The sequence below is a fragment of the Carassius auratus genome, chromosome 22 (genome assembly GCF_003368295.1).
Source record: "Carassius auratus strain Wakin chromosome 22, ASM336829v1, whole genome shotgun sequence".
Classification (NCBI taxonomy): Eukaryota; Metazoa; Chordata; class Actinopteri; order Cypriniformes; family Cyprinidae; genus Carassius; species Carassius auratus.
In genome coordinates this window covers 5593075-5605980 of record NC_039264.1, presented here as the reverse complement: position 1 = coordinate 5605980, position 12906 = coordinate 5593075, and the positions used below count along the sequence as shown (strand labels likewise).

General features: G+C 38.2%; 1 protein-coding gene across 1 annotated transcript; it reads left to right on the top strand.

The window, feature by feature from the left end:
* Positions 1 to 1877: 1877 nt before the first annotated feature.
* Positions 1878 to 12675, top strand: LOC113040773 (uncharacterized). Its single transcript, XM_026199027.1, has 8 exons — positions 1878 to 2196; positions 2271 to 2591; positions 2684 to 2806; positions 2971 to 3276; positions 3438 to 3746; positions 3829 to 4140; positions 4758 to 5075; positions 12398 to 12675. The coding sequence occupies exons 1-8, from the start codon at positions 1887 to 1889 to the stop codon at positions 12466 to 12468; spliced, it is 2070 nt and encodes a 689-aa protein (XP_026054812.1). The 5' UTR covers positions 1878 to 1886; the 3' UTR covers positions 12469 to 12675.
* The last annotated feature ends 231 nt before the right edge of the window (positions 12676 to 12906 follow it).

Sequence of the window (12906 nt, the reverse complement as noted above, 5' to 3'; positions counted from 1 at the left end):
TTGCGGATGAGGAGCCCAGTAATCCTACAGTTTCCACCAGCCCAGAGCCACTACACAAAATGTCCACCAGCCCAAACCCACTGCACAAAATGGCTGCCTGCCCAGAGCCACTGCACAAAATGGCCGCCAGCCCAGAGCCACTGCACAAAATGGCCACCAGCCCAGAGCCACTGCACAAAATGGCCGCCAATCCAGAGCCCGCTCCTCGCAAGCAAACTCCAGAACATGCTCGCATGCGCCCTCTAGAGGGAGGTTGGGTCATGACACTTCCTCCAGAAATGGCAGCCACAGCTGACCTTCCTGAGTACTGTCAAGTCACAGTCAAGCTTCCTCAAGCAAGTCAAGTCATCGTTGACCTTCCAGTGTCAAGTCAAGTCATCGTTGACCTTCCAGTGTCAAGTCAAGTGACTGTTGACCTTCCAGCGTCAAGTCACTATGGGCCTTCCAGAGACTTGTCACATCTCAGCTGAACTTCCATAGTCTCATCACATCTCAGTTGTACTTCCAGAGTCTCATCACATCTCAGCTGAACTTCCAGAGACTCATCACATCTCAGTTTTACTTCCAGAGTCTTATCACATCTCAGTTGTACTTCCAGAGTCTCATTACATCTCAGTTGAACTTCCAGAGTCTCATCACATCTCAGCTGAACTTCCAGAGTCTCGTAACGTCTCAGCTGAACTTTTAGAGTCTTGCCATGTCACAGCTGATCTTCCAGGCTCTAGTCACGACATGGCCGCCATTCCAGCGTCTCATCACGACATGGCCGCCATTCCAGGGTCTCGTCACGACATGGCCGCCATTCCAGCGTCTCATCACGACATGGCCGCCATTCCAGGGTCTCGTCACGACATGGCGGCCATTTCTGAGTCTGATTAAGTCATGCCTGCCATGCCTGAGTCCCCGGCTAAGATGGCCGCCACACCTGAGTCACCTGTCCTTTCACAGCCAAGGAGGCCATCCATGAACCCACAGTCTGTCCTGTCATGGCCACGGAGGCCATATTTACCTGTTCTGCCACAGACAAGTGGTCTGTCCATGTCTCTGCTCCACCTTGGTTTCCTGCTCTCCCTGTGCCTCTCTACCATCCCGCTAGGCATGCTCCGCCATGGCTCCCCGCTAGGCCTGCTCCACCATGGCTCCATTCTGCTTTTGATCCGGATCCACCACTGGTCCTAGTTCCAGGCCCGCCATTGCACAATGCTCCAGGTCCTGTTCCTTTTCACGGGCCTGTTCCTCCATCCCTCGCCCTGTTCTGCCTCCGCCCCACCACTCACCTGAATTTCTTGGGTTTTATTTGTTTGGTCGTCAGGAGCCGCCCTGAGAGGGGGGGATATGCAAAGTCTGTTTTGGGATTTGTTTCTTGTTCATTGTCCTTTATTGTGTAGTGTGTTTAATGCTGTGAGTGCCATGCTTCCCTTGCCCTCTTGTCTTTATGCTATTGGTTCCTCTTGGTTATTGTTCATGTTCTGATTGGTTGTCTTAGTCATGTGTCTTGTTTCCCATTGGTTTGTTCTTGTCATGTGACCCGTATTGTTTGTAATAAGCAGTCATGTTTTTGCCATTGTGCCTTGTTGTGTATTAACGTATGTTCCTGCTGTTGGTGAGTCTAGTCTGCTTCAGTCAAATCTGTTTTAGTCAAGTCTGTTCATACCTCATCAAGCCTTTGTTTATTGTTTGGATTATGTTTGGAATTTAGATTGCACCTTGTAAATAAATTGCACTTTTGTTCATCTATGCTTGCCTTCAGTGGACTGATCAGTACATTTATGTTCAAATAGCAACATTACATACTAACTAACGTTTAAAAAGTACATTTGCAATCAACCACCTCTTCAAAAAATAAATTAGCTGTTTCGGTTTGTTCTGCAGGTGTGTTTGGGGACATGGAAAAAGTGTCAGTGAAGGAGGGAGATTCTCTCACTCTACACACTGATATCACTGAAATACAGAGGATCTTTTTATTGATGTGGATGTACAGATCTCAAAACACTATCATTGCTAAAATCGATGGTAAAACGCAGACAGTCTCATTATACAATGTTGATGATGGGAGGTTTGAAGACAGACTGGAGCTGAACAATAAGACTGGATCTCTGAGCATCAGTGACATCAGAACCAAACACTCTGGAGATTATCATCTAAAGATCATCAGCAACGAGACTTTCCTCAAGACATTCAGTGTTACTGTCCATGGTGAGAAGCTCAGATATTTGAACACTATTTTTTATGTTTCTTTTCATTACTCCTCTCTCCCGTTTGTTTTCCAGATGTGATTTTTGCCGGGTTAGAAAACAAGAAAGAAGGAGATTCTGTTACTCTACACACTGGTGTTACTGATTCACAGAAACATGATCTAATACAATGGACATTTGGACCTACAAATCCAGACAGTCTTATAGCTGAAATGAATATTAAGATTCATGAGATCACACTGAATTCAGATGATATATTCAGAGGGAGACTACATCTGGAAAATCAGACGGGATCTCTCACCATCAGAGACATCAGAACCTCAGACGCTGGAGTTTATCAACTACAGATCTCCAACAGTAAAGAAACACTATACAAGAGATTCAGTGTTTTTGTTGGTACGTAGTTCATGCCAAATCAGATTAAAAGAGTGTACTTTAGATGTTCCCTCATAATGAAATTGTTTGTGTGTTTGACTCTGTCTCTTCAGCTGTTCCAGATCCGGGTCTGTCCACTGGTGATATTGTGCTGATTTGTTTTTGTGTCCTTCTGTTAGTGGCTGCAGCTTTGGGTGTGATGTGCTACAAGTTAAAATACTCTAAAAAACAGAAAGGTGAGCGTTATCTACAGTAAATATAGGAGTAGAATTTTTTATAAGAGTAATTAGTTTTTACATAACCAATTTTCCACAAAAAAAAATTGACTTGCTGAACAATAAAACATCTTTAGAAATATTTTATATCTTCTCCATTTGCTTGATGTTTTCTGTGATGACAGAAAAGGAGACTGTGTCCGTTAAGGAGGGAAATCCTGTCACGCTAGAAACTGGGGCAGTCGAGATCCAGAGAGACAAAGTGCTCTGGATGTTTGGACCTCAAGAAATAGTCATCGCTCAAGTCGACAAAAATGGCAGTAACATCTCATACACCGATGATGAGGAATTCAGAGACAAGCTACAGCTGGACCATCAGACTGGAGATCTGACCATCAGCGACATCAGGATCCCAATCTCTGGAGATTATCAGATGAAGATCACCAGCAGTAAAGCGACAAAAACAAAGACATTCAAAGTTATTGTAAGAGGTACACAACTGAAATACTTCAAATGTCCTACTGTATTGTCTGTCAATATGTTACTTTATTTGTTTTTGACCTTCGTTGGGCTCTTTAGTGGGTTTTGAGTTGTTGACCTCCACATTCACATGAACTAGTTTTTTGTATTTCTGTTTCTTTATGAAATGAAGAGGACACATGGAAATTCACAGAAGGAGAATCTGTCCATCTGCAGACCGGTGTTACTGAAATACAGAAAGATGATTTGATACTGTGGAGGTTTGAACCTAAAAATGCCCTTATCGCCAAAATCGATGGACTGACCAATGAGAGCAGTGTCTACGATGATGATGACGGATTCAGAGACAGATTGGGGCTGGACAATCGAACTGGAGATCTCACCATCATGAACACTAAAAGCACTGACTCTGGAGTTTATGAACTGCAGATCAAGAGCAAAAATAAAATCTCCTACAAGAAATTCAACGTTCTTGTTTTGCGTGAGTAACTCAAAAATAATATCGATAACCATGTTCATGTTCACAGTCACATGTTTCTTCTACATGTTTCTTGCTTTGGCAGTGAACACACTGAAATATACAGTAGGAGATTCTGCCACTCTACAAACTGGTGTTACTGCACTGAACAAAGATGACCGGATATTGTGGAAGTTTAGTGATGAAGACATTTTCATAGCTGAAATTAACCGAGCCACCAATCAGACCAAATTATACGAAGGTCCTGATGGTCGATTCAGAGACCGACTGCAGTTAAACCAGAGAACTGGAGATCTGACCATCAGGAACATCAGCAGAGCTCATTCAGACGTTTATACACTTCAAATCACCAGCGGCAAAAAGAGCACATGCAAGAGATTCATGGTTATTGCTCATGGTGAGTAACTCAGTCGGATTTATGACTGTTTTGATGATTTTAATGCTACTATTAATAGTTAAAGATGCAAAAAAAAAAAAAAAAAACTGAAGAAGACTTAAAAATTATGTTCACAAATTGTCATTGGTGCATCAATAATGAAGGAAGAGAAATGCAGTTTTCATAATGGAAGTAAAGGTAAATGTTAGTTTTATTATATTTTGGCAATGAACATGAGAAATTATAAATGAACTAGAATAAGATCAACAGACACACATTTTGCATTGCATATATTTTTTTCTTTTTCTCAAATTTACACCATAAAGTGGATTAACGCAGTTGTCAAAATTTATAATGAGGCAAAGAGGTGATAAGATTATAAACAGCAATCTTTTGAACAGAAAGAGATGCAAGCTGGGTTTTATCATCCAGGCCATGGTTACTTAAAATGTCACGCCAAACCTGTGCGAGTTCTTACCTATGTGTGAAATAAAAATCTATAATATAATAAATATCCATAATATTGAACAAAATTAGAGTTTATCAGATGTCATTTATTTTGACATTACCATAGCAGTCATCATATGTTATAATGTTCATGATTTTCCTCTTTATGTGGTGCTGTGATAAAATTAAAGAGAAGACTGTGTCTGGGATGGAGGGAGATTCAGTCATGCTTGACAACGATATTGAAATACAAAAAGATGATCTGTTGCTGTGGATGTTTGGACCTGAAGACAGTCTCATCGCTAGAGGAGAAAGAAATAAAGCAATTTTCAGTACAAGTTTCAGTACAATTTACTCCACTGAAGGGAAATTCAGAAACCGACTGAACCTGGATCAGTCTGGATCTCTGACCATCACAAACAGCACAACTGAACACACTGGAGTTTATAAACTATTGGTCATCAGCAGCCGAGAGACCAAATACAAGAGATTCAAAGTTACAATCCGTGGTGAGGAACATGGTGATCTTATTTATTTATGCTTCATCTGGAAATCACATACCTCAGCTTTAATTAAAATAATTACATGTCAAAATATTAATTATTTATTTAAATTCCTGAATTGTAATGTCTCCAATTAAAAAAAAAAATCTCAGTAGTAACATATTCCTAATGATGTGTATTCTTCATGGTTTTAAACTCAACAATTCAGATACTTTGAGTGTGATGAATCTGATTTGATTTTTAAACAGTAGTATCTCTGCATAATGCTGTGGTTCTTTGTTTTCTTACAGGGAGTGAAAGAAACCCAGACTTTGGGGCTGAGCAGGAAGGGATCCCCTTAATGCAAATATCAAACTCACAACAGTAATATAGTATTGTATCTGAGAATTCAGACTATTTCAAGAGGTCAAGAGACAAGAGTCAAGAGGCATTTATTGTCATTTGCATAGTTAGCACTGGGGAAAACTGGGCATTGAAATGCTTGTGACGAGGCTCAGACATACAGTGACAATAACAAGACATAAGACATAGACGTACATGGAAACCACTGAGGCTCTTGAGTGACTACAGTTCTCATAGACAGAAAGACATGGACAGAGCATTATATACAAATAAGTGAAAGTAACAGGTACAATAAAGGTAATCAGTGTTTAGAGTTATAGTGTATATAAGAAGTCCTGAGGTAATATTATGATTACTGGGGTAGAACGGTGTCTAAAATGTCTTTGTAGAGTGACGTAGAGCTACATGGAGGAAAATTAAAGTGGCAGTGCAGATGCAATAAATAAACTTAAGAGCAGCTCACATTCAGATGTATTCCTGAGTAGAGCAATGTCCAAAAGTCATTGTGGAGTGTCAAAGAGTAACATGAAGGAATAAAAAAAAATAAAAAAAAACAAAAAGTGGCAGTGCAAGTACAATGAAAGTAAACATAAGAGCAGCATGTATTCCTGTGTTTTTTTTATTTTATTTTTTAGATGGAGGACAGCTGATTGTTAAGTAGTCTTATGGCTTGAAGATAGAAGCTGTTCTTAAGTCTAATTTCAGGCAGTATTGCACGTTTGTATGACATTACATACCCAATGAGAGGGAATTTATTATTAACCATTTGACTTGGTGCTTATAAAATATTAATTTAACAGAACTTGGTCCATTTAGTTGTTATAAATGTAATTACTTTCATTAGTAAATCTATTTGTTAGTATTAACTTTATACCACAGTATTCAGGCTCAGGTACTGTGTTGTTAGTGGGTATTTCTGGATATGCTCTGGATTGGCTTACCTCCTATCTTTCTGAGTTTTTCAGTGTCCTCAGGATCTTTCATGGCAGATTCTGTTCCTTTGTCCTGTGGTGTGCCGCAAGGTTCTGTGCTTGGTCCCCTGCTGTTTAGTCTGTATATGCTTCCCCTTGGAAACAGGGAAGGACTGGGACTAAAAAAAAGCCCTGGACTTTGACTAGGCCTGTCCCAAAGCAATCGGCGCACATAAACTCAACAACAACGGCTGGCATGAGTGTCACAAGACTTTAATTGTGGCTCATGATACTATATCATCCAAATTATTGCAATAGCATTGATGTTGACTAGATGTTGAGCTGGAGTGGGAGTCTTTCTCTGCTCTTGGTCTAAGCTGAACCTGAATAAACAAACAATGGAATGCATTTAAAAAATAAAAAGAAACAGGATTTATTCCATGCTGTCTTAAAATGAATATATACTTAATAATCGTAATGTATGCAGTAATTAATCTTACCGTAGAGATAATACCACATCTAAATGAAAATACACCATTACAAATGTAAATTCTGTATTCAAAATCTTCAAGTTTGTAAGCATTAACTGTAATGTTAACAACATTTTTAAAAGAAAAAGCGCAACATATTTCCTAATATTAGCTACAGCATGTGGCATTTTACAGCTAAAATGTTGAAATTTAGCTGTTTTAACTACTTTAATCATTAAAAATGTAGCGACTTGAATATCACTTCCTAACATCATCCCTAGCAAGTAACTTTCTTTCGCCTCTCATATTCCATACTTGGATCTGGATCTGCCTGTGGAACCAGCTCATCTTTCTGTCCCTCATCATCATCACTGGCGGGATGTTGCTGTATAGCTGTCTGGCTCACTTTACTGCTGCTAATATTTAACTGCGAGGTGCTGCTGCTGGAAAATATTGCTATAGATTTCAGTTAGTTTGGGACATTTAGCGGCTTCATATTGTTATGCATATTGTTTGTTTGTTCGTTTCTATGCTTCTTCTTTCTAACGTTAATGTATTTGCTGTTGGTTTCTTCCTACTCTTCCACTTCTTCTTCTCCTTACTTGGCGGCCACGGCCAGTGCAGCTGGCATCCAACTTAAAGGTGCATTGCTGCCACCTACAGTACTGGAGTGTGAAACAGATTAGTGGGGAAAAAACAGGTGATGAGTGCTTGTGTGGCGGGTGGTGGGCTGGCCCGCCGGCCGTCCTGGAGTACCGGCCATTCTGTGATTCTCCAGATCACACAGATGGCCAGTCCGCCCCTGCTTGGAAAGATTATAAGTAGTTTTAAATCAATATCTTACCATTGTTATGCAGATGACATCCAGTTACTTATTTCCTTTAGCCCAGATAGACTAGACCAACTGTCCCTTTTGCTGAACTTTCTGCAACTTAATACGGATAAAACAGAGGTGATGATCTTTGCCCCAGACAACATTACCCTTAAGATTAAGCAGGCCCTTGGGGGTTTATCATCGTCTGACTGCAGTGACATGAGAAATCAGGGTGTCATTTTTGACGGATCGATGTGTTTTAACAGTCATGTTAAGTCTGTGGTTCGTACCTGTTTTTTCCACCTCAGGAACATTGCTAAGGTTAGATCTATGGTTTCAAAAAAAGAGATGGAGATGCTTGTTCATGCTTTTATTTCTTCACGACTGGACTATTGCAATGTTTTGTACACTTGTTTGAATAAATCATCTATAGATCGACTGCAAGTTGTACAAAATGCAGCTGCTAGGCTTTTGACTAGAACCAGCAGGAGATCACATATTACTCCTGTGCTGAAAGCCCTTCATTGGCTTCCTGTTGGGTATAGAGTGCATTTTAAAATTCTGGTTATTACTTTCAGAGCTTTGGATGGTCAAGCACCCTCATACATCCAGGATCTATTACATATACATACTCCATGTCGGTCTTTGAGGTCTTCAGGCCAAGATCTTTTAATTGTTCCCAGAACAAGTCTTAAGACAAGAGGTGACCGTGCTTTCTGTGTTGTGGCTCCAAGGCTCTGGAACTCGCTCCCTTTAGCTCTGAGAACTATGAGTTCTGTGGAATCTTTTAATAAAACACTTAAAGTAAAAATTTTAATTAACAATATGATTTGTTTGTTATTGAAGTTTTATGGAATTTATAGTTGTAGTGTTTTATTAGGTATGTACTTGTACAGTTGTTATTTTATTTTACTGTCTATTTTTATATTAGTGTGCAGCACTTTGTGACCCTTCCTTGTCTGTGAAAGGTGCTATACAAATAAACTTTACTTACTTACTTTTTATTTGTCAATTAGTTTTTGGTATAGTACTTTTCACAGTACACATTGTTACAGAAAATCATGATATTTATAATGTCTTCATGCCTTATTGTCAGTGAATGCTATCAAAACGTTGGCTAACATTCTGGCAAGGTTTTCTTTAAGTTACGAACAAACTTTCTTCTGATAATAATAGTTTATGGTGTTTAAAAATTGTTGAGTTGAATCTCAGGAATGAGTCCAAGAACTACACTTCCCAGAGTGCACCAGCAGCAGCAATCTGGCTGCTTGTCACCTGTTCTGTCATTTTCACTGATTTGGAGCACCTGTTTAAAAACCTGGAGTTCCTCAGTCATTCAGACAAACAAACTTCACTGAGAAGACACTCCGAGTTCACTTGTAGGTTCAGTCCAAAGACGTCAGTGAAATGTTTTATTTACTTTCATGGTGTTTGGAATGCTGTATAACATGCTGAAGAAATGTTTATTTGGTGTGTAGATTGGTTAAGTAACACATTGCAGCACTGACTTGTTAAATGGGTTCTTTATTCCATGTAAAGGCTTAAATGGGTAATTCATCATAAAATTCATTATAAATGTTTAATTAAAATGTTTAATTGAAATGGTAACATTTGTTCGGTTTTTAAAGGTTTACAACCTAATTTAACAGACAGACCAGTCAACTGGCAAAGCCAAAATAAAAATAAAAAAACTGATTGAGCTGGAAATTTGAGTCATCCACGTGTCGTCCATGTGTCCTTTGGAACCTGAACAAGAGTAGGACTTGACAAATTTTCTTAAAAGATTAGCACAACAGTTCATTACACTTATTTTTTGGAATGGTCAGTAGAATATTCAATCCATCTAACATTTTTTTTTAAAATGTTACTTGTTCATTTAAGAGAATTGAAGAGAACATGAAATCAGGAATAAACAATGACTAAAAGTCAATTTTTTTTATTTTTTTTATTTTATTTTTTTATATAAAGTCTTACCTATTATTTTTGTAATTCAAATATTTCATGCACATTTGTGACCATGGAACACAAAAGCAGTCATAAGGGTCAATTTGGCTTTGCATTGATTTATGGTTTGTTAGGACAAGACGATATTTGGCCAAGATAAAACTATTTGAAAATCTGGAATCTGAGTGTATAAACAAATCTAAATACTGAGAAAATCACCTTTTAAAGTTGTCCAAATGAAGTCCTTAGCAATGCCTATTACTAATCAAATTAAGTTTTGATGTATATTTTTACTGTAGGAAATTTACAAAAAAATCGATAAATTTGACCCATACAATGTATTTTTGGTTGTTGCTACAGATATACCTGTGCTACTTTTGACTGGTCTTGTGGAACAGGGTCACATTTCTACTCTGGAAAAGTGCAAACACTCTGGAAAAATGTAGCGTTAGACAATGAGATGAACACCAGCGTCCCACGCGTCGTGATAAAGAGGACATTTGAAAAATGAATGGTGCTCTGAAGTACATGCTTTTTTCCTTCTATTCTCATTTGAATGTCAAATGAATATGATCTCAATTTTAAAGGGCCTATGGGGCACTTGACTGATAAACTTACCTAATTTGCACTTAAAACAAAAAGGTGCAAATGTTTCTTTTCTTTTTTTCTTATCTCTTCTTCATGGGTCTGAACTGTTATCACAGCATAATCATACTAAAGAATATCTTAAAAATTCTTCATTGTCTTACCAAGTTGTACAAACATGACTAAACGAACTACAAGCAGTGTGGGTCAGATAGTTATAGTAAGCCCCGTGTTCTCAGATAAAGATCAGAGCTGAGAGTCTTTGAGTGTGAGATCCATGACCTGACTGACATGAGACTCTGTGAGGCGCCGTGTAGGATTTAAATCAAACTTCGCTTATGAATGCATACACAAAACATGTGCATATACATCTATAAACTACTCACATATACATACATGCATACTACTGATGTTCAAAAAAAAAAAAGTAAAATACACGTGCACACTAATATGAAATCGATGTTCGCAATGAATGCATCAAGTCGATAATGAATGAATAAAGTTCAATAATTAATAAGTGAATAATAGAAACCAATGAATATCCAAATTAAACCAACTGAACTGATAAATATATCGGTCTACATTTTGTATTTTTAATTGTGGTCCGATTAAGCACAGTGCTAGAATCAAATTGAAACAAAAATTCTAATAAATAAAGTGAACTTAACAGAAGCACAAGTAAAAGCTCTACACAGTGAATCTACACACATCTCAGTTAATTCCTTACTTGGGCCAATGGGTGGTCTTTACACACAACAGCCCCTTATTCATTTTACATATCTGGGTTAGTTTGCTAGCTAGTAATACCTTACAGTCAGATTTCTTTATTAAAATTTTTCACTTTGTGCAGTACAAAAAACAAAACAAAAAAAACATACCCGGACATGTGTGACAGAGTTTGCTGATGTCCAGATGTGTGGTCTGGTTTGTGATGGGATTGTTGATCACACAGCTGTAGCTGTTTTTCTCCTGATATTCCACCTCCAGAGGTAGAGAGAGACTGATGCTGAGATCAGACACACTGATGCTGGACAATAAACTGTTTCCTTTGTACCAGGAGAGAGTCACATCACTCACATTCACCACTGAACACAGCAGCACACATCTGGAGACTGATGATGAAGGATTCTGTGGACAGTTTCTGGAGATGACAGGAACCGGCAGAAGAGCTGAACAACAAAATTAAATTAGAAAAATTAGAAAATTAAGTAAACAAGCTACTTTGTTATAATCTGTCAGTTTATAACCCCACAGATGAAGTCACAATTTTAAAAACTGAAGTCAGAAATAAAGTCGCAGTTTTGCACAAGGCCTATAAAGTTGCAAAATCAGCTTATGTAGAGTGCAACACTGAAAAAAAAATTAACCACTTCCTCATGAAAATGCTTTTTATTTTTCTCACACTGTGGTTTAATTCTAGATATTTGAATGGCTTTCCAGCAGCTGAGGCATTCATCTTGGAATAAGAATTATTTTTCAAGATGTAGTTTTTGCCTTTATTATGATCGGACAATGAAGAGTTGACAGGAAGTGAAGTGGGAGAGTGTGAGAGCAGCAGGATCAGGAAAGGCCCTCGAGCCAGGATTTAAACTCAAGACACCTGTATTGAAACGGTTCTGTACGTTGGCGCTGCCCAAAAAGGCTATCACTGCAACATCAACCTGACACGAAAATTTACCCTCTTTCGCTTCGTGAGTAGAAAGCCATGGAGGAGTACAATGAGGAGGCATTAAAACAAGGCTACATCAGCCATTCAATGTCCCCTTCTGCTTTGAGCTTCTCCTTTGTGGCAAAGAACGATGGATCAACTACTTCACCCTCAACAAGATTGCTGTGAAGTTTCAATACCCACTTCCTCTTATTACAGCTTTAGTACAACTCTGCAGAGCCACCATTTTTACCAAGTTGGACCTCCACAGTGTACATGTGATGGCAATGAAGGGAACTTTAGAGACAGACTGAACCTGGATCATCAGTCTGGATCTCAACTGAACAGCACAACTGAACACTCTGGAGTTTATAAACTATTGATCACCAGCAGCCGAGAGACCAAATACAAGAGATTCAAAGTTACAATCCATGGTGAGTAACATGGTGATCTTATTTAGTGTGCCTTTATTTGGAAATCACATTATTCATCACATATTTCAAAATATTCAATTGGGTTTTATACTTTGATTTTAATTTCCATTTCCAGAATACTTCATTTATTAAATGTGATTTATCTTAGTACATATTAACTTTTTGCATTTTTGCATTCAGGGAGTGAAAGAAGTCCAGATGGGGGGCCTGAGCAAGTGGGGACCCCATTAATGCAAATTACAACACCATAACCATAATAGAAAACATTAATTCAGATAGTATTGCACATTTTAGATGACATTACATACCCAATGAGAGTGATTGTTTTCTTAATTATTTAACTTTGGAGTTTGTGGAAAAGGCGACATATAACAGTATTTGGTTCAACTTGTATATATTTTGTTATACATTAATTTACTTTACTAAATCAGTTTGTGAGTAAATGAACTTTATACAACTGGTATACGGAGGTACTGTGTTATTTGTGACTGCATGTCCTTTAGAAGAGAATGCTATATTTATTATTGACTGTATTAGTCCTGAGTGACTGTTCTCTTTAAATCATCTTGATTTTGGTATTCCACTACTTTTATTGTATTGTGCCTTGGAATGATTGCATTTGATTGTTGTATTCTCATCTATAAGTCATTTAGATAAAACCGTCTGCTCGATAAATAAACGGTCACATA

Excerpts from the sequence above, each read along its gene's own strand:
- LOC113040773 (XM_026199027.1), top strand. The coding sequence starts at position 1,887 with ATGGAAAAAGTGTCAGTGAAGGAGGGAGATTCTCTCACTCTACACACT. Across the intron at positions 2,807-2,970 it reads ATACTCTAAAAAACAGAAAG|AAAAGGAGACTGTGTCCGTT; the intron begins GTGAGCGTTATC and ends CTGTGATGACAG. Across the intron at positions 5,076-12,397 it reads ATTCAAAGTTACAATCCGTG|GGAGTGAAAGAAGTCCAGAT; the intron begins GTGAGGAACATG and ends TTTTGCATTCAG.